We start from the raw sequence: 20736 nt of genomic DNA on the forward strand, positions 1-20736 counted from the left end.
CAGAGGGCGACGAGGCAAGGGAGGGGAACAGGGCAGAACAAAACAACAATCTTACTAGGCCCAGTGACATTGAGAATGCGCAAGTGCATGGGCGAGTGGGAGGGGAAAAAGTGCACGATGGGCAATGCTATGAAAAGGCGCGATGGAGCTGGTTCCCCAACGACTCCAGGGCTCCAGTCTATTCCAGATGCGTTTTCGTCAAAAAGAAGATGGGGGGGGGGGGGGAGGGCTGGAGGCCCATCCTGGACCAGCGTCGTGTGAACAAGTACCTCCAGTCCCAAAGATTCAGGATGGTCACGTTGCAGCACGTGCTCAGCCAACTAGAAAAAGGAGACTTCTTGACATTGCTGGACCTGGAGGATGCCTACTTCCACGTCCCTATTCACAAGAACCACCGAAAATGTCTACGCTTCGTAGTGCAGGGACAGCACTACCAGTTTGAAGCCCTTCCTTTTGGCTTGAAGACTGCCCCCAGGGTGTTCACGAAGTGACTGGCACCTGTGGCGGCCCATCTGCGTCTATGGGGATACATGTGTACCCATACCTCGACGACTGGCTGATCCGTGCCAGCTCGCAAGAGTTATCCGTCGGTCAGACGGAGATGACTGTCCAGCTGCTGGTAGATCTGGTGTATTCCATCAATCATCCGTAATCCTGCCTAATGCCATCACAGAACGCGGTGTCGCTGGGTACCAGACTCAACACGGTCTCCTGCCTAGCATCGACCTCTGTGGAGATAGTAGCAGCCATTCAGGGGACAGTGCAACACCGGTTGTCAATGAAGGACCGCCACAGTGCGAGCCATCACATCACTGCTTGACATGTCTTGCATCTACCTTATTCAGCTCTGCAGGTTACTGATGCAACCTTTTCAGGAGTTCCTGGACGCTCGCTGGATACAGGTTTCTGGAAGCTTCGCAGACAAGATCCCGCTCGGCGAGGAGTTCATCGGGCAATACAGCGGTGGGGCGTTTGCCCCAACATCGGCCGGGCCACAGGGTTTCAGAACGCCTATACCAGGAAATGGTCACCATGGACGCTTCCCTAGTGGGCTGGGGAGCCCACAATGGACGTCCGCATGCCAAAGGCCTGTGGCTGTCGGAGGAGAAGGATCTCCATATAAATATCCTGGAGCTACGGGCAGTGTTCTGGGCCTCAAGTCATTCTTCCGTCTCTGAAGAGCAATGTGGTGAGGATCATCACGGACAACGCCACCACGATGTTCTACATCAGGAAGCAGGGGGGGGCACTCGATTCCCCAGTGCTCTCCAAAGAGGCGCAGAGCATGAAGCACTGGGCCATTGGACAGGGGTTGTTCCTCTTCACCTAGTGGGAGTCAAGAACACCATTGCAGACTCCCTCGGCAGGGAATTGCGCTCCTGCTACGAGTGTGAACTTCGGCAGGACCAGGTGGACCACATTGTCAAGTATGGCAGGTCCCCGATAGACCTGTTTGCGAGAGCTGTGAACTCCAAATGCCAGAAGTTTGCCAGCATATTCTACCAACCAGGAGCCTGGGGGACGCGTTCTCCTTCCCGTGTGAAGGCCTGTTTCTGTACGCGTTTCCTCTGTTGCCTCCTGCTAGGAGTCGTCAATACACTCACAGTGCCGATACAGGATGATACTCATCGAATTGACGTGGCCGAGGCAGATTTGCTATCCGGATCGTCCCAGACTGTCAGCATTGCCTCTGGGCAAGCTGGCGGTGGTTCCGGATCTTCTCACCAGAGAAGGAGATGCAATCCTTCACCACGACCCAGGATCACTGAACCTGAGGGCTTGTCTCCTGAGTCTGGAGATATGAGTTGCCCACGAACTGTAGGGAGGTCCTTGCCAGGGCGTCGTCGACTTTGAAGTGCAACGGTCACAAATGGAAGAATTTCGCAATGTGGTGCCGGTCTCAGAAGATTACCCCTCTGAGGACCACGCCCCTGCAGGTTCTTCCTTACTTGCTATCCTTGGACAAGGCCAGACTGGCGCATGTCTCCATCAAAGTACATCTGACAGCTATCTCCCGCTACACCAGATCCCCAGGAAGATCTTCACTTTGGTCTCATTGACTCATCAGGAAGTTCCTCAAAGGACTGTTTTGATCTTTCCCGCCGGTGAAGGTTCCTGCCCCGGCATGGGAACTCAACGTGGTGCTGACGCGGTTCATTGGGGGAGGGGGCCTTTCGAGCCTATGCATCAGGTTCCTCAAGTTCCTCTCATGGAAAACTGCTTTCCTTCTGGCCATCACCGCTGCTATGCAATCCAGGCCCTATCCTGCAAGCAGCCATATCTGACTTTCCACAAATCTAAGGTGGTGCTGCGGACGCACTCCTCTTTCATGTCGAAGGTCCTGTTAGAATTCCACCTCAAAGAGCCTTTGGTTGAAACCAAAGCCCTCGTCACCGGCTGAAAGGGCCTTGCACTCGCTGGACGTTGCCTGTGCCCTGAAGTTCTATGTGACTCGCACAAAGAGTTTTGGGAAGACTTTTCAACTGTTCATGAACTTTGGTCCTGTGAATCATGGGAAGGCCATATCCAAATCCTCCATCTCAGGGTGGCTCGCCTGTTGCATCACACATCGTCATCGGTGGCGAACCGAGAGCCCACTCCACCGGAGTGATCTCTGCGACAACGGCGTTCCTGTCTGGTGTGGACCTGCTGGACATTTGCAGGGCTGCTAAGTGGAGGTTCATGCACGCCTTCACAAAGTTCTACTGCGTCGACAGGGATTCCAGGGAGGAGTCCAGAGTCGGCCAAGCAGTGCTACCCAACCTGTTCCCTTGAGGTGCATCTGTTCCAGAGGTAAAAGGTTAGTGGCCAAACATTTCTTCCAGACTTACTGGTTCCTCTGCTTATCCCAAAATCGTACCTGTTTTTTTCTTTTCTGTCTGGTGAATCCCAGGGGTTGCTGTTGTCTTTCTTGCTCTTACAAGTGATTTGCCCCTCTGCTTTGTTGTCTTGGTGAGGAATCTAGGGGGGGTGGACAGAGGGGTGTATCTCTGGAAAGGTGACCCTCACTGAGGAGACCTGGACTTAGATCGGTCCAGGTTATTGTACCCTACGAATCCTCTCTGTCAATCTTGGAGAACTAGCTGGTGAGTACTGTTTCGTTGATTGTCTCTGAACACTAACAGAATCAGAAGCCTAACATGGATGCAGCAGACGCTCTTGATACGCTTATGCAGTTGGTGTCCGATTTACGGAACGATATGACCTCTACTCACGAGGCCACGCGTCACTGTATCGACTCACTACAGCAATCAACACAGACCCAGCCGGTCCCGTTTACCCCTTGCCACGACAGGAACCAGTACTGGTATTGATGTCTTGTACATTCCCGTTGGCACCCCCTGAAAGGTTTACCGGTTACCCTAGTCCTATCGCACTTTCATAAATCAATGTAAGGTGCATTTCTTGTGCCGTCTTTCCCCGACTCTACCACCAAAGCAGCCTTTGTCCTTTCGCATCTTGGGGGGCACTGTGGCTGCTTGGTCCAACCCATTATTGGAGTCCAACAGTTACGTACTGTATGACTGTGATGCCCTTATCATGGCCATGGACAGGGTTTTTGACACCCGGTTTAAGACATAGGCCACTGACTTGGAGTTTTTGAATCTCCGACAAGGAGGTACATCGTTGTTAGCGTACCTAGCCAGATTCAATCAATTAGCTGCCGAAACAAACTGGCCTGAGGAGAAGAAGGCAGCAATATTCTATAAAGGATACGCTTGCCAAGGTCTCTGTGATACCAGTGACCTTTCCGGAATTGTTTGATATAGTGCTGCAAATTGATGTACGAAGAGAAGAGGAGAATAGAAACCAACACTTCGGACATCCTCTCGCCTTGACTCATCCCTGCCTTCATATTCGGATCCGGAGCCTATGCAAATAGGACTTGTCCGTGGTCCATTGATCCCTACCGAGAGGGAAACCCGCAGCAGAAACAACCTCTGTTTGTATTGTGGTTCCCCAGATCATTACATACGTTCTTGCCCAAAGAGACCTGCACGTAAGCATGGAAACTCCAGAACCTGGCAGTAGGAGTACCTTCGCCGGGTGGTTCTTGTTTGGACTCCCCGATTACGGTACCTTTACCCCGTGTTCTCCATCTATCTCATTCTCAATGTCTTCTGACCGCTTGCTACGAGAACAGGCCATTATTGATTCTGGTGCCTCGGTAACTACTTGGATCTACAGTACGCCTGTGAGTCTGGAATCTTGATGGTTGCAAAACCCAGACCCGAAATGGTCAACGCTTTTGATGGTACGGCATTGGTTTCTGGTCTTGTAACCGAACAGACCATTGCACTGCGGATGGACATTGATGATGGGCATATAGAGGATATTACCTTTTTGATCTTGTTGCACCGCCTCACTTTCGAGTGATCCTTGGGTTGTACTGGCATAAGCCCTCTATTGACTGGGCAACACAGGAAGTGCAGTTCCCCTCGGACTTCTGTAATATTCACTGTCTTCAATCTCAGTCATTCAGGACGCCCTGTGTAAGGCCCTCCTTGTCACAGCACTCTTGGTTGGATCAGTTACTTCTATACCCAAACCGGGTATTCCCAAGGAATATGCCTCTTACTCTGATGTCTTCGATAAAGGCAAGGCAGAAGAACTACTGCCACACCGACCCTATGATTGCCCAATTGACCTTCTCTCAGGCTCTAAAATCCCTTCCAGCCAGGTCTACTCCCTCACAGTCAAGGAAGGAATATATTGAAAAGGCCCTTCTCACTGGGTTTATTCGTCCCACCAAGTCTCCCCTAGGCCTCTCTGTTGTTCACGCCGAAGGAGGGGGACCTTAAGGCTGTTTATTGAATACTGAGCCCTCAATGCCATAACAGTGAAGAATCAATGTCCCTTACCACTCCTTTCCATGCTCTTAGACCGACTGGGCTCTTCCACCGTTTTGCTAAAATGGATTTGCGGCGGGCTTACAGTTTGGTGCGTATCGGAGACGGGGATGAGTGGAAAACAACCTTCAAAACCTGTTATGACCTGTACGAATACATCGTAATGCCTTTCGGCCTCTTCAGAGCTCCTGCTACGTTTCAGTTCTTCATGAACAACATTCTGAGACCTGATAGACCAGTATTCGATAGTCTATCTTGATGATATATTTATCTATTCCCCGTCCTATGATACTCATTACCCATGTCTGTTCCGTCCTCCAGCGCCTGAGAGAAAACCACTTGTATGTTAAGGCGGAGAAATGCATGTTTAACTTTACGGAGGTTGAGTTCTTGGGCTATGACCTTACCAACCGAGGGGTTCGGATGCATGAATCCAAAGTTAATGCCATCCTTGACTGGCCATTACCTACCTCTACAAAGTCATTGCAGTCGTTCCTTGGCTTTTCCAATTTCTATCAGTGTTTTATACATTTGTACTCCTCGTTTGCCACCGCTTAGACAGCACTTGCCAGTTCTAAGAGGATCTTTACTTGGAACACAGAGGCGCAGATGGCGTTTGACGCCCTGAAGTCGGCTTTCACTTCTGCCCCGGTCTTGCAGCACCCTAACCCTGACCTTGTTTTGTGTAGCGAAATCCATCTGGTAGCCTATTACTCCTGCAAACTCGCACAGTATGAATAAAACTACACCATCATTGAATGCAAGCTTCTGGCGGTCAAAGATGCATTCGCTGAGTGGAGGCACCACTTATTGGCTGCTAAACACATTGTCACTGTGTATTCCGATCATCGTAATCTCTTGGCCTTCAAAGCCATGAAGTGCATAACCACCAGACAAGCGCAGTGCCACGCCTTTTTCTCCCAGTTCAGCTTCTCTATTACCTACCGTCCTGCACAACTGCATACTAAAGCAGATGCTTCCCCCCCACCCCCCGTTTGTATGGTACTCTTCCTACGGTACCCACGGCCCCTCCTCTTGTCCTTCTGTCATGTGTGGTTGTACTCCGCAGTCAGTGCTTAAATAGCTGATCCAGGATTGGGCTGCACTTGCACCTGCAGAGCTCCAGGAGATGAATTTGGATCAACAGTCTACCTTACATTCAAGGGAGAATATATATGCCCACTGAGGAGACTCTTTCCCGAGCCATACAGTGGAGCAATGACTCTGTGATCACTGCACATCCAGGCAGACAGAAAATGCAGCGTTGGTGTTGGTGGCCGTCGATGAAGCAAGACCTGGTAGATTACATCTCTTCTTGTGCCGATTGCACGCAATGCAAATCAACACCTAGCAAACCAATGGATCTGCTGCGTCCACTTCCGATACCACATAAACCATGGCACATGTTGTCTATGGATTTTATCGTAGAGCTTCCTCCTGTACATGACCTCCATACCATCTGGGTAGTAATCGACTACTTCCCTAAAATGGCAGTATTCGTCCCTTGCAACGGCCTTCAGACTGCTCCTGTTTTGGTTGTTCTTTTCCTCAAACACACATTCTGCCTTTTTGGTCTGCCATCTGTGATCGTTTCTGACAGGGGATCTCAGTTCACTTCTCATTTCTGGAGTGCGTTGTGTTCTGCTTTCCTCATCGAGGATAGGTATTCCACGGCCTACCATCCTCAAACCGACGGGCCAACAGAATGATTAAACGCTACACTGGAGCAGTACCTTCGTTGTCTGTGTCTGCAGTATCAGGACACCTGGCTTTCAGTGTTGTTTACGGCGGAATTGGCATATAACAACTCCCTCCATTACTCGACTGGGTCCTCTCCATTCTATGCGATGTATGACCAGCAACCTAGGACTTTCCCTTTGGACCCGTCCACTGCATTGGACAATCCCACAGCTCACTCCTGCATTCGTGATCTTGTGTCCTTGCGCAGAGACATCGGGGCGCACCTTGAACGGGCTCGGTCACACGCCAAAAGATTTGCCGATGCCCATCGCTCGCCTGCACCAGCGTACCGGGTGGGCACGCACATGCGGTTATCTACCAGGAATCTTAAGAAGTCACTTCTCCCTCGTTTCGTTGGCCGCTACGAGATATCTAACCTCATCAACCCTGTTGCTGTACGGCTAGTCCTCCCCACGCATTGGTGGGTGCACCCTGTTTTTCACGTTTCCCTTCTCCAACCTTTTTCTCTGGCCACCCGTTTGCATGTTCGCCTGGCCTTGGTGACCGTACAGGGCTCTGAGGAATAGGAGGTGCAGGCGATACTGGACTTGAAGATGCAGGAGGGCGTCCCTTGCTACCTTGTAGACTGGAAGGGCTACGACCTAGAGGTCAGGACGTGGGAGCCTCTGGAGAATATACACACCTCTCTGTTGCTGAGGAGGTTTCACGCCTACAGAGGTGGCACTTGCTTCTTTGCCTGCTGGTGCCCGCGCTGTAACCTCCTCTGTGCAGCAAAGCTTCCCACTCCTCCGGGCCTCTGCGATCCTACGCTGATGGAAGTTGCCATGGCGATTAGGATGCGGGTGCCTCCAGGCCTCTCTGCATTCCATTCCGGCTGGCTTGCGTGTCACTCGTCATGTGACCCTGCGTCACCTTGCAGTGTAAGGCCCGCCTACTGCCTTCCCCATAAGACGCTCTCCATTCGAAACACACTTGCTTCCGATTGAAGTTGGCGTCTTATTACTTCCTGGTTACCGTTACTCCGATCCTGTTCTGCTTTTCTGGACTTCTGCTTGCCTGCTGATTCTGCCCGTGTCGATTTTGTCGTAGACTAACTCTCTGCTTGCTTTAGGGTCTGCTGCTGCTTTACCGATTTTGTCCCTCCTCCTTGGATCTCCTCGTAAACGAACTAGTTAACAAGTTTGGGTCCTTATTTCCCCTTTGTACCCCTCCCATTGCCCCCCTCCCTCCATCAGTTGTGCATTTCCACCTGGGACTACTCTTATGTACACAGAACTTTCATGGACGCTATGCAGCCTAGTGCACCAACCCGTTGCTAGTGCGCCCCTCGTGCCATTCCGGTTCAGCTCCATGCTAACCTTTCCTCCATCCTTGTTGTTGCTCTCCTTTTGGATAGAAGAATAGAACCTCGCCCCAAGTGTGCCCCTTGACCAGCTTCTCATCATCCCTGCAAAGTGTTTTCTTCAACCCAAGTAGGTAGAGCTTGTATTGCTCTCCTTACCTCGGAAAAGCCTTTGAGTGTAATAAAGAGGTGCTATAATTAATTTCTCTTTTGTAGGGACATTACTGAGGGGAATAGGCAAATCGTAACTACTTCCTGGGAAACCTATTCACAAGCTATCCTCCTCATAAGGTTAGTGGCCAACGTTTCTACCAGACTTATGGTTCCTCTGCTTATCCCTAAATCACGCCTGTTTTTCTTTTCAGCCTGGTGAATCACGGGGGGGGTTGGCGTTTCTCGCTCTTTCAAGCGATTTGCCCCCCTGTTTTGTTGAGTCTGTGGGGGACAGAGGGGTGTATCGCTGGAAAGGTCACCCTCACTGAGGAGGCCTGGACCTAGATCGGTTCAGGTTATTGCACCCCACAAATCCTCCATCAATCTTTGGGAGCCGGCTGGTGAGTAATGTCATTTCGTTGATTGGCTCTGAACACTAACAAGGAGGAGCTTAGGGATGGAACTTTCATTGGATGGGGGCAGTATGGCCCAGAGGACAGGGATTGGTTTAAAGGAGAAATACAGTTTGTAAGAGAAAATGAAGCTGTTTCTTTTACCGAGGATTCCCAGCCTGACGATGGGGATTATTCATGAGTATGTGACTCCATGCCGGACGAATGCTGGAGAACAATAGTTACAGGTAAGTAACTTGTTCCTTTTCAGTCAATGAGTTTAAAAGAGGGTATATGGAAACATCCTCTTCAGGTTGAGAAGCAGACAAGATATACAAGGGACCCAATTTTGAGGTTACCCCCTACCCTCACAAATATTAAACTGAAAAATAAAAAAATCTTATCCCATCATCTCCTATTGGAAAAGCATGATTGTCCACATGACATTCTGGTGCTTAATAGATCAAATGTACTGGGATCGATGGCAGATGCATGAGATCTAGCATTCTTCCAGACCACTGACCACCAAGCATTATTGGCGGTGATCTGGAGAGAGTGCATCTGCATATACCATCAAAACTGATTAGGGATCTGTTTTTGGCAGCCAAAGCCCAGTTACGTTGCTGGGGATATAAAATATCGGAAGTTTCCAATGAACATCAGTTGTCAAGGGGACTTATTTGTGAAGAGGACAATACAGTGGGCAGGAACACAATGGGCCTCATTACGACCCAGGCGGTAAGTTACCGCCTGGGCCGTGACTTTACCACCATGGCGTAAACTACGTTTACGCCATGGTGGTTGGCGGACTTACCGCCCCATTCCGAGGTCGGCGGGGCGGTAAGTCCCCAATCCCCATTTACCCTTCCCCATTCCCATTTTTGCCCCATAGGGCATAATGGGAGTGGGGAAGGCGTTAATTACGCCACCGTAAATTACGGTGGCGTAATTAACTCCATGGTCCCTTAGCGCCATGGATTTTAACACCTGCTAAAAGCAGGTGTTAAAAGCGCCATGGCGCTAAGGGACCTCGTAGTTGGCGGTAAGGGGTCGGCGCAGCTAACGCTGGCGTTAACCCCTTACCGCCAGGGTCGTAATGAGGCCCAATGCAATTCTTGCCTCTTTAAGTGACCTGTCTAGCAAAATTGAATTGGAAGGGAGAAATTGAGTTCATCAATGATCATTGTAATGAAGGATCATAGGAAGATTGGACATGGGTGCCAGGAGTACTGGGCCATAGACAGGAAGCCTAGCTGATCCCACACCAAAACCAGGTAAGTTGGAATATGGGTTCATAGAACACCAGAGGGAGCAGGCATTTGTTAACAGCTAAGGATAACCCTCTGATTGATATATATAGTGTTCCTCCAAGAGACCTGGTTGCTTCATAAACTGGTATGGTATGGCTATGCTATAAATTTGATAAAGGGGATTAAGGGGGCCAATGGAAGACCTTCATCAGCATTGCTTATAGCCTGTAAAATGGGTTGGGATTTTCATTAGAACCATGTGCATCTCCTAACCCCTTTTTCCAACTCTCTAAACTTCATTGGGGATGGGAAGCTGGGGGAATTGATGATCCGTTTGGGTTAGTGAACCTTTACTGGAATCCGGCTGCAATTAACACCGAATGTTTTTATGTGCGGTGGAACAAATGTTGGATCTAGCAATAGAGGATCCAAGAACCCTAGCATTGATCAGAGCTGGGATTTAAATCCCTCGGCTCTGATGGACACAGCAGGTCCAAATGATGTGCGTTCTAACTCTTGGAGAATCCACATGAAAGGAAGAGATCTCCTTATGCTAAATGGGGCTATTAAGGGCGATGTCCCCCCCCCCTTAAAAGATTTGGTAAAGAGGTGCCCAGACTGCAACTATAGATTACATCTGTGTCTGAAAATGTGTTTGTCCATGTCAGATTTGATCATGCTACCACAATAGTGACCTTGATATGCTGTGGGTTAAATAGAAATCTTGTATTCATACGAGTCCAATAAATGTTTGCTCTCTGACACTGACCACTAACCAAGGAAGAAATAGATTAAAATGAAAACTGGGTAAACTGGTCAAAAAGAAAAAGAAATCAATTGAGGATTCATGGGCCGAATAGACAGTAAATTAAGACTATACCAAATAAAAAAATTGAAGCTAAAATGTAGGAATTGGGCAAGAGCACACAAATTTAATTTAATACAAAAGAACGCTGAAGTAATGTTGTAAGCTATAGCCAATAAAACTGCTGCTATCTGGGTTTATTAAAGGCAGCTGGTGGATTTTGCCAGCTGGCCCTACAGGCGAACCCTATCCTGGAAAAATATTCTATTTTTTTTTCAACCTGTTTCCTTGCAATTCAACCCAAAGTGCCATAGATGATCATGAAAACGAATGTGAATGGAAGTTAACCTTCAACCTGGATGACTTGATGAACTTCATTAAGAATGTAAGTATTTCCTGTGCACCGGGCCCAGATGGCCTCACAAATCAAATGCTTAAATTATGCCCTGAGGCCTGGGCTAAGAATCTGCTGATTTTATTTTCACAGATTTTGAGAGCAAAAACAGTGCCAGATTCTTGGAGGAAATCAATAAGAATCCCCATTTTTAAAAAGGGTGATAGAAATTTTGTCCGGAATTATTGGCCTATAGCTCTTTTAGATGTCACGGGCAAAATATTTTGACGTTTGAGTTTAAGGGATTTTAACTTGTGAATGAAGTAAGGGGGCAAGTTTGATTTGCATTAAACAGGCTTTGTCCCGGGTCTGGGAACAGCGGTTACTTTATTGACACTTGGTTTAATCAAGAAGAGACTTTTTACGACCGGGAAACCTATTTATATGGCGCTTATAGATTTTAAACTTACATTTGACTCCGTAGTCCGCATCAAGTTATTTACAAAAATGAAAGTTGGCATTGTCCACATCATATTAGATTGATGATTGTTAGGCAGAAACCTGTGCAGTTCCCTTAGGGAACGCTGCAAAAGATTTAGGACTATAGGTGTTAGCAGTAAACCCACTTGGTAGCAGTCTGTACCACCCAGATTTACCTGGTAGCTATGGCTGAGCAGTCAGACTACTCTCAAGAAGAGTTAGGCAGTATGCAAAGTATACACAATATGCACTCAGGTACAATAATACAAGCAAACACTGACCAGAGCTTTGGTATCAAAGTATATAATTATTTATTTAAAAACACACAGTTGAAACACTCCATCACTCTTATTGAAAAATATTCTAAACACAGTTACTATTATAATATATACACCCCTTTTTCCCTATTTGATAAATCACAGTAAAACACCACTTATTTTCATACAGAGGTGAGCGCTTAACTAGATTGCACTATAATAAGTTTGTGAGAAAGGGGGGGAAAAAGACAGAATATGAAGAGGTACACCACTCTATGATCCGGGAACACTGTTAGCAAGGCAGAGAGCAAAAAGTCACTGGTGAGCCAAAGTCCAAAGGCTGGGCCCACTCTTAGAGGGAGCAGAGCACAAATGCGCCCAAGATCACAGTTACACTAGGCTTAGAAAGTCTTGCAGAGGGTTCAAGAAGAGTTTAGAGAGGCTTAGAAAAGTTTAGCCAAGGTGTCCCAGGCTAACCCAGGATCGAAAGCCGGGGGCTAAATCTACACCGTACAGTCGGTAGCAAGGGAAGCCAGGCGGGACACGGTACCTTAAGTGGGAAGGATCCTCCAGCGGTGGCAGTTGTTCCTGGTAATGGGTGCAAGTTGCGTCGTCGTCCAGGGGAAGAGAAGATCTCGACTTGGAGGAAAGATGAAGGTCGTTGCACTACCAGGGAAGAAACCAGCCGCAGAGTTTTCCGGTTAAAGGTGGTACCTTGGTTTCGCGGTCGTGGTAAAACGTGGTATCCCGGTTGCCGGGGTGCTTGGCACTGGCAAGGCGGCCACAAGGTACGTCGGGAAACGAAAAGACGGTGAAAACTGGTTATCCCCACCAGTCAAAGGAAGAAGACTCTCCGGCGGGAGATCTCCTCTGTCGTTGGGAAAAGTGGTGAGGCGGTCCAGCAGGGCTCCACCGGTGGTGGTGTCGTGGCAGGTCGGCTCAGCTTCTCCCTTGTCGGATTCTTAGGTCCTGTGGCGACTTCTGAAGTTCCAGTCCCCAAAGCCCTGCTTTTATGCAGCAAACCCCCATTCACTCAGCCTAGCTGTCACTCAAACATGCTAAGTGGTGAGCCGGCCGGCTCACCACTTGGGCCAATCAGGATGGAGTGCGACTTGAGTTGCCTAGGCAACTCAGTCCAGGGTGCCTAAATTCCCCTCCACCCCTCCTAAGTACCCCAGACAGAGTGGCACCACTTTGGAGGGCTTCTGTGGAGAAGCCCGCCAAAAAGTGGAACAAAGGGCTCGACTTGGGTTGGAGTCACAGAAGAGAACACAAACGCCATTTTAGAATCAAGTTTTGGCAAAAAATACCAACCAGAGAATTAATATTAATTAAATAAACCGGCGGTATGTTCGAGGCTACCGTAAATAATTAAAGATAGTAGCCTAAAACAATGGGAAATCCCATAGGAAAATATTTGCGGTTGAATATAAAAAGTAGTATCCACTGCCACCAGCCAAAACTCGATCAGGGGAGACGGAGACGTGCCCCCTCGACTAAAAGACCCTGGGGCAATTCCAGTACGTCCACACTATGATGGTTTGTACTGGTTCTGTTAAGAATTTAACACTAGTAAAGTCAATGGTGACTTTACATGCCCTGGGAGACAGTAGTCAGTCCCAGGGTATGGAGTCTATACTGGGGGGTCACTAAGACACCCCTGTGTCACTGCACTGAGGGTGCTGTGTAACACACATCACAAAAACACATCAAACCCTATGGAGTAAAAGACCCCATAGCCCATTAAACACTTATAGATTCAAAGAAACACACTCAAATCATGTCCAAGAGTGAGGGTAAAAGAGTCTCACTCTTGGCAGGAGAAAAAAATAAACCCTAAAAATCCAGCAAAGCTGCTGGGGGACTCACTAGGTTAGGAAATTCAGCCTAAACAGAGAATTCTACCTAACAATGATACAGGCAGTGCACACTAAAACAACAATTCAAGTTAGATTAAACCAGCAGGGTCTTTTAACAAATAACATACCAACCTACAGGGGCTTTAAACGGGTGTATTTTGGCACTGCCCCTATTTATCTTTTTATTAAGGACGTTGGCTGTCTAAATCCTCGGCTTTTCCACCCAAACTTGGCAAGCATCTTATTTCTTAGTTGCTCTATGCAGTTGATCTGGCCCTCCTGAACCAGACTCCAGTGGGCCTACAAAGGCAACTGAGAAGCCTGGAGGAGTATGTGGCTGATAATGGTTTGAGCATTTATGTTGATGAATCCATTGTATTAAACATGACACGAAACTGAATGGTAAAGTATTCCAATTATAAATGGTATGTACAAAAATCCCTTTAATGCATGTAATGGATTATAAATATTTGGGACTCCGTATTAATAATGTGGCATTGGAGATTCCGTACAGAGCGGAGTTAAGGAAAAAAGCTGTATAATGTATGCGGCTCATTATACATAGAAAATATGGAAAATATCATGTTTTCCACTGCTGTAATTGTAATTGGTTATTTATAACTTGCTTATTACCCTGAGGTTTCTAAGCACAGACGCAGGAAACAAACTTGTGTTGCTCGCCGTCATCTTGTTTCCAAGGCGAGCATGTTGCCCCTGAGCTATCCTCCATCCTCTGCTGGTTTACTACAAACAAAACTGTCCCAACATTGACATACGGTACTGAATCTGTTCTCTCTAATACTATCGAGTGGACTTGTCTAGAAGGTCTATTTTCGGAAAAAGTATTTGCTTTGGCCAAAAGCCTACTGATGCAATTGATTAGGTATGAGTTTGGCCTTTTGTTCCTCGAGATAATTGTCAATTGGAAAGTTTTGAGTTTATACAGGAAATGTATAATGGAGCACTCGAAATCAGTACTGACACATATTGCAGACCTAACTAACCAGTATGATCGATCGCTGGAAACTTGGAAATTAAGTTCTTTAAAAATAATGGATCTAGCAGGAGTTTCAGCAGAGATGCTGGTTAGGACCCCGGATACGGCAAAAATACGGCTTTGTTGGTATGATTGGGCCTGAACCAGAGAACAGTGCACCAAATACAAAGTGTTTGCAAATTTTGGCTACAAAAAGAAGTTGATGAATGTCTTGCCAGTATATATGTAGAAAGTCCTTGTTTGAAAAACAAGGTGTTTGTTCATGAAATTTAGATTGAAGTTGTGGGTGAACAGGAAGGTGCTAAATTCAAGATACAAGTGGCCACTCGCTCAGAGGAATTGTCGCGTTTTGTAATTTAAATGTGTGTCTGGAAGCACTCCTACATCTTTTGATTGAATGTCCGAAGCTGATAAATGAAAGACCTATATGTTTATGACTTATTGCAAGGATTGGGGACATCTCGCGGATGACTGGATATGTCAGCTGATGCATGGTGGCCAACATACAACATTGATTTTAGCGCTTGTACGTTTTTAAGGATAATTCATATTTTGGAGAATGCAGTTTTCTAAAGAACGTTCAGAATGATGTGACTAGGTTATTGTTTTTGCTTTTGGTCTTACCCTTTTTACCATTGTATGATCATAATGATGTATTATGGAATAACCATGGATGTTATTTCCTGTGGATGGAAATCATGTCTTCTTGTCCTTATATCACAGGTGATGGGATCAGTGAACGAGACGAGTTATTCATCATAAAAGTAGAAGAAAACATACTCTCGACAAGTCCTTGGACAATGGAAGGAAGAGAGAGCAATGACCCTCCCAGTGCAGGTGAAGAAGAATGTGGTGTGATATTTACATTTTTCAGATTTTCAAATGTTTAAACATTTCTACCCCAGCTCCAAAAACTCCCAAGATTTTTTTGTAGAATAGGACACTCCCACCACGTTGTGTTAAAATGGTGGAAGCCTCAGGATAATAGCAATTTTGGGTTGTATTCTCTTATTCTGAAATGGTCAGGACAGAGCACACAGATACCTTGTAGAGATGTGATGGCAAGTACCCCTGTCATAGATCCCATTCATTAAGCCACCATACAGTACCATCTTTCCTTCAAACCATACTGAGCCATGACACACAGAAAACAGGGCAGCCATATCTGAAAGGTTTTAACACTTATACTATACACCCAAGATTCGGAAACCCTACAATTAAAAAGCAGCTACCTCATGCCCTACACTGACTTCACCTCACCTCAACTGATAATGGTCATCAAGTTAGGCCTCATTGGCACTGAGCAATCCAGGCGAGACACTCATTCTACAATAACAAGTCTCCACTTTAGGCCCTGTCATTGACCCCCTCCCTCTGTAGGGTCTCACTTGGAAAGGGGGCCCTTTCAGACAAACAGAAAAAAAGAGGGAACAGTGGGAGTTACAAACCCATGGCAAGAGGCATCCTCAGGAGCATATGCTGACCCCTTGCAATACCCCCAGAAGGCATGAGAGTAGAATGTGGAGTCCAGTCCAGGAGGGAGAGTCCCTGATCCCTTCCAGTACCCCAGAAGGCATAGGATTAGAATGTGGAGTCCAGTACAGGAGGGAGAGTCCCTGACCCCTTTCCAGTACCACCTAAAACATGGGAATAGAATGTGGAGCTCAGGTCAGGACGGAGAGTCCCTGACCCCTTCGAATGCCCCAGAAGGCATATGCGTAGAATGTGGAGCCCAGTCCAGGAGGGAAAGTCTCTGATCCCTCCCAGTACCCCATAAGGCATGCAAGTAGACTGTTGATCCCAGTCCAGGAGGGAGAGTCCCTGACCCCTTCCAATGCTCCAGAAGGCAAAGGAGTAGACTGTGGAGCCCAGTCCAGGAGGGAGAGTCCCTGACCCCTTCCAGTACCCCAGAAGGCACAGGGATTAGAATGTGGAGCACAGTCCAGGAGGAAGGGTCACTGATCCTTGAGGCCTCCTGCAACCATGGAAACCACCTTGGCCTCTGGTAAGGAAGACCTTTATGTATGTCATGGTGGAGTACCGTCCTTCCTTGATAAAGAAATCCTTTGTACTGGTCAGGGAGAACTTGCTGTTTTCCCTGGGACAAATGCTACTGACTTGTTATTAACGGTATGAAGAAAGATATGTTTAATAAATGGAAGAAATTGGATGCCCGGACCCCAGCAGGCTATGGTCCCACTGCCATGGGTGCCCGTAAAGCCAAGAACTCTATTGTGGAAGATTGGTGTCAGAACTAGACATTTTGCAGCAGCTATTTGTTGTGCGTGTCTACCTAAACCCTTGTTCGTGACACATCCCATACTACTACTTCTTTTATTATTCATTTCACAGGGCAGGGAATTATTCCTTTCTGCAACAAAGAAGACGACGCAACCTCTTGCAATGATGAACAGGACAGTGAGAGAAGACAGGGCAGCAATGCCATGGGTGAGTAACGGTGCTTAATTACTGGAACTCATGGGAGTGTAAAAGAACACATTTCGTCTGATCGCGGAGGAACGCGCACATTTGCTTGCTATTGTTTGTGTGAACACAGTGGAGTGGAATGTGTGCCATTGTGCCTCTATCTCTGCTCAAGGGATCTTAAGGTGTTAAAAGAGGGATGTATGGTTTCCAGAGTTACGAGCAAGGAGGGACGGAACATGCACTCACTAGTTACAAAGCTCTTAGTAGGGTTTATTCTGGAGTTGGCATCATCGAGTAGAGGTGTCTTTGTCCCAAAGCAATGAGTTGACGGCTTCAGGGAAGTACCTGGAAAAGACTGTACCCTCCCTTGCCCTTGGGGTGATTTGCACTTTCAGCACATGTAGGTATTCCCCTCTCCCTTTATGTGTAATTCCGGGTAGAATGCTTTATGTCTCTGCCTTGGTCTGTTCCCAGTTAGCAAGCTTCTTATATTCTGGCTGATGGCCTAGTTCCTCCACCAGCGCTTAGAGGTTTATAGCTCGCAGCTAGCTTCTAGCACTTGGCTACTTCTCCTGACTGTCATGCCTGCATCTGCAAGGGTTTCTTGGCTGCACGTCCCTGAGCCAATACACGCAGCTTGCTAAACTCTTGGCTCTAGCTTTCCTCCAGTTATTGCTCCACTGGTCTAGTGGCCCCGTTTTCCATCACTAGCTTTCACAAAAGGGTTCCTGGGGACATATTAGCACTGCTCTCCTCAGCTCTGGCTGCAATGCTGCTCTCGCCGCAATCTCGCTCCCTGCACTCTTTGGCCCTCACTCTCCTCAGGAATGCCATCCTACCTCTCAACTCAATAACCTCCCAATGTGGAGCTTCCTGCACACCTTTATAGTGGCCTAAATTGGCCAAGACTGCTGGTGCTCCATTTGGAGAGGGTTTCCCTGATTTGGTTGCTATTAATGATTAGTCCTTACATTTCAGATCTACCTTCTCCCCAGGTATGCCTGTCTTCCTGGAGACTATTTTCTTGGGTGTGACATAGCCTTGAGCCAAGGGCTTAAGAAAGTTGTCCACCATCTTGAAGTCAGGCAGAATCAAGATGTCACATTTGGAGCTCTGCTGTAGCTCTCCTAGTCTCCCTACAGTGTGTGGGATCGGGGCATAAATGTTGGTATGCGATTTGCAAAGTCTCTTCACAAGCGGTCCCATTATTCGATCTATCTGAAGACCCCTTGCTCCAAGTTCAGACCAATGTTCTATCCAATTGCTAGTCATGGTCCTGGCCTACAAGCCACCAAGCCTCCCTTCTTCCTCTCCCTGGGATCTTCTTGGTAGAGATAGCTAGCTCCCTGCTACATGGGTTGCATACCCTGCCACAACCCCCTGACTCCTGGGCCACCCTCCAGGAAGGGCCGGCACAGCTCTGGGGTATACACCATTAACTAATGGCTGCTTAGCAGGTGACCTTGTCACAAAGGCCATCAGGTTTTAAGACGGATTTCTGAACTCTGTCCGGGAGGGGCAGAGGTTCAGAAGGCCAGCCCAATTTCTTGGAATAGGGTAACCTCTGGACAAGCCAGACCAATAAGGGTAGCGATCGCGGCGGTCAAGACTAGGTCTCAAGAGGGGTGAGGGTGACTGAAAGCCCGCAATGAGCACACACAGCAAGGACACTTACAGATTACTCCAAACAGGTGTTATATTAAAAATATAGACACATTTATTCCAAGGCCTTTGCAACAATGACCGTAGCGAGAAATCACAATAAAACTCAAGTAAACCAACACATACCAAACCAATACAATATATATACAAATACAAACGAGTAACGCGTTAGACGCACGAAATGTGTAGACCACCTAGATGGGGAGGAAACCAGGCAGTGCGAATAATAATCAGACCCAGTCCGTCTTCAGAGGCACCTAACTAAAAGGAAGTCCAAACCCTACGAAGAGTGGAGCCTTGTGCTCAAAAGTACCTGCACACGCTGGTGCCAACGGGCAAAAAGGGGAGTCTCTTCGAGGGAATCGGGCAGTTCAGTTCGGTGAACAAATGAAGATGAACAGAGCTCCGTGACTCAAGCGCAGCCTCCACTGTGGGCAGAAGCAGAGCGCGAGTACGGAAAGGCGTGCTGTTTGACACAGCGAGGATAGGCTATGGGCTACTGCACGAGGGCGACCAGTTCCTAGCTATGCTACTCGCCGGTCCCCGATGCAGGCAGACCCAGGCTTCTCCGCGTCAGTTTCAGTGCTGGCAGGTTCAGATAGGAGCTGGGGACGTCTCGTTGTCGTGTAGATTCCGCAGCAGCAGAGTTGAGTTGAGGGCGTCCCAAACGCAGTGAACCCGCACAGTTTGTTACCACAGCAGGGCAACGGAGCGGCCGTGTGTATCTCAGCCAAATGTACACTACCTGGGAATGCCAAGCGTACGAATCATGTGAGAGTGACAAGGACTTGAAATATAACACAACCTGATGGCGGTTACAGAGCCAGACTCCTGGGTAGGCTGGTCAGTCTGCTGGATGGCCCAGAGACACTTCCGAAGGCTTACGTGCAGTAGATGGTGAAGGTGCCGAGAATAGCTGTCCCCGCTATTCCAAGGGTCAAAGTACCAGTACAGGCCTTCTTGTTCGATCCGAGGTAGAAAGGGTTTCACAAAGCGACAGCAATGCAGAGGAGCAGTCCTTCAGCGGGTCACCAGCGATTCCTTGGTTCAGCCTCGTGGTTGCAGGATACTTGACTCCTGTATCCCTTTGTTCGTGAGAACTCAGGAGATCGACCTGGTAGTGGTGTTTCCAGCCTCCTCTTATCCACGGTTCCCTTCGCGCCAAAACGGAGAGGACCCAATGGGAGATCTACTCACAAAACACTCACACCGTACGTGGACCTATCACGGACCACGGTGGTCCCAGGCATTCATACCACACTAGACTCTCTGGCACCCAGGATGTGTATTGGGACCAGATATCCCAGCCCACATCCTGGAGGCACACACAAGGCCTGTAGAAGCCCGCGAAAGCATCTGTTTCTCACGGGAAAGTACATGCCCAAATAAGGAGGGCCTCGGGTCGGCTCGACCTGGGGAAGGTGAAGGGGGCAAGCCGGTCAGCGGACAGGACAAAGCGCCTCGTGGTCTGGCCATTTTGGGAGCCAGGCCACCATTTTGGGCGAAGCGCGAGAAACGCGCTTAAAACGCCAAAAGGAGCTCAAAAACACAAGAAACGATTGCTGCCACCAGTCCCGTCCGTGATTCACTTGCACCGATCATTTACAATCCAAAAAGAGTATCTAGGGCCTGTAGAAGACTAGAGACCCAAGAGAGCAGTAACTTAGCTTATAGTGCCCTCTTGTGTCATGTTGCACGAAAGCTGCAACATGATAAAGAAACTACAGAAAACAACGTTTCCCGGTACTGACTGTCTTAAGGGCATGTCAATTTCCCCGTAAGAATGGATCGAAAGCCCAGAGGAGTGCGGCTGAGGGCTGCACTTCTCTGGCAAAGTCTAGATCCTGGTGAAAACAAAAGCAAAAAGTTTAGGGGTTGCCACATGGAAGGAAAATTACCCATAATTAAGAAATCTTTCCTAACATCAGGTCAGTGAGAAATGGGCAAGTAACCCTGACCAGAGGCCGGCCAATAACATGCTGTTTTGACCACATCCACAAGGCATCATCCCCTACAGCTCTGCTGTACTAAAGGTGCCATTATATGGCTTATACCTGTGGATGTGGGTGATCTTGCAATTTCTCAACTCAACCCCCACATTAAACAATTAAAGCAGTGCACTGTTTTGAAAACAACTGCCTAACAATATTTCAGACAACCCATTTCCTCTTGATGGGATTTGCTGAAATAATTCACTAGGGAATGAGGGGAGTGAGCAGCCCCCTGT

General features: G+C 47.9%; 1 protein-coding gene across 3 annotated transcripts in view; it reads left to right on the plus strand.

Annotated features, from left to right (window-relative positions):
- The window catches only part of LOC138489461 (zinc finger protein 551-like), a 184399-nt gene that overhangs the window by 100304 nt on the left and 63359 nt on the right, over positions 1 to 20736 (plus strand). For all 3 annotated transcript variants that reach the window (XM_069617182.1, XM_069617183.1, XM_069617184.1), the window contains 2 exons: positions 15144 to 15257; positions 16773 to 16868. In XM_069617182.1, coding sequence (XP_069473283.1) covers positions 15144 to 15257; positions 16773 to 16868 — 210 coding nt within the window. The remainder of the gene's footprint in view (positions 1 to 15143; positions 15258 to 16772; positions 16869 to 20736) is intronic.

The sequence above is a fragment of the Ambystoma mexicanum genome, chromosome 9, assembly GCF_040938575.1.
Source record: "Ambystoma mexicanum isolate Mex_15411 chromosome 9, UKY_AmexF1_1, whole genome shotgun sequence".
Classification (NCBI taxonomy): Eukaryota; Metazoa; Chordata; class Amphibia; order Caudata; family Ambystomatidae; genus Ambystoma; species Ambystoma mexicanum.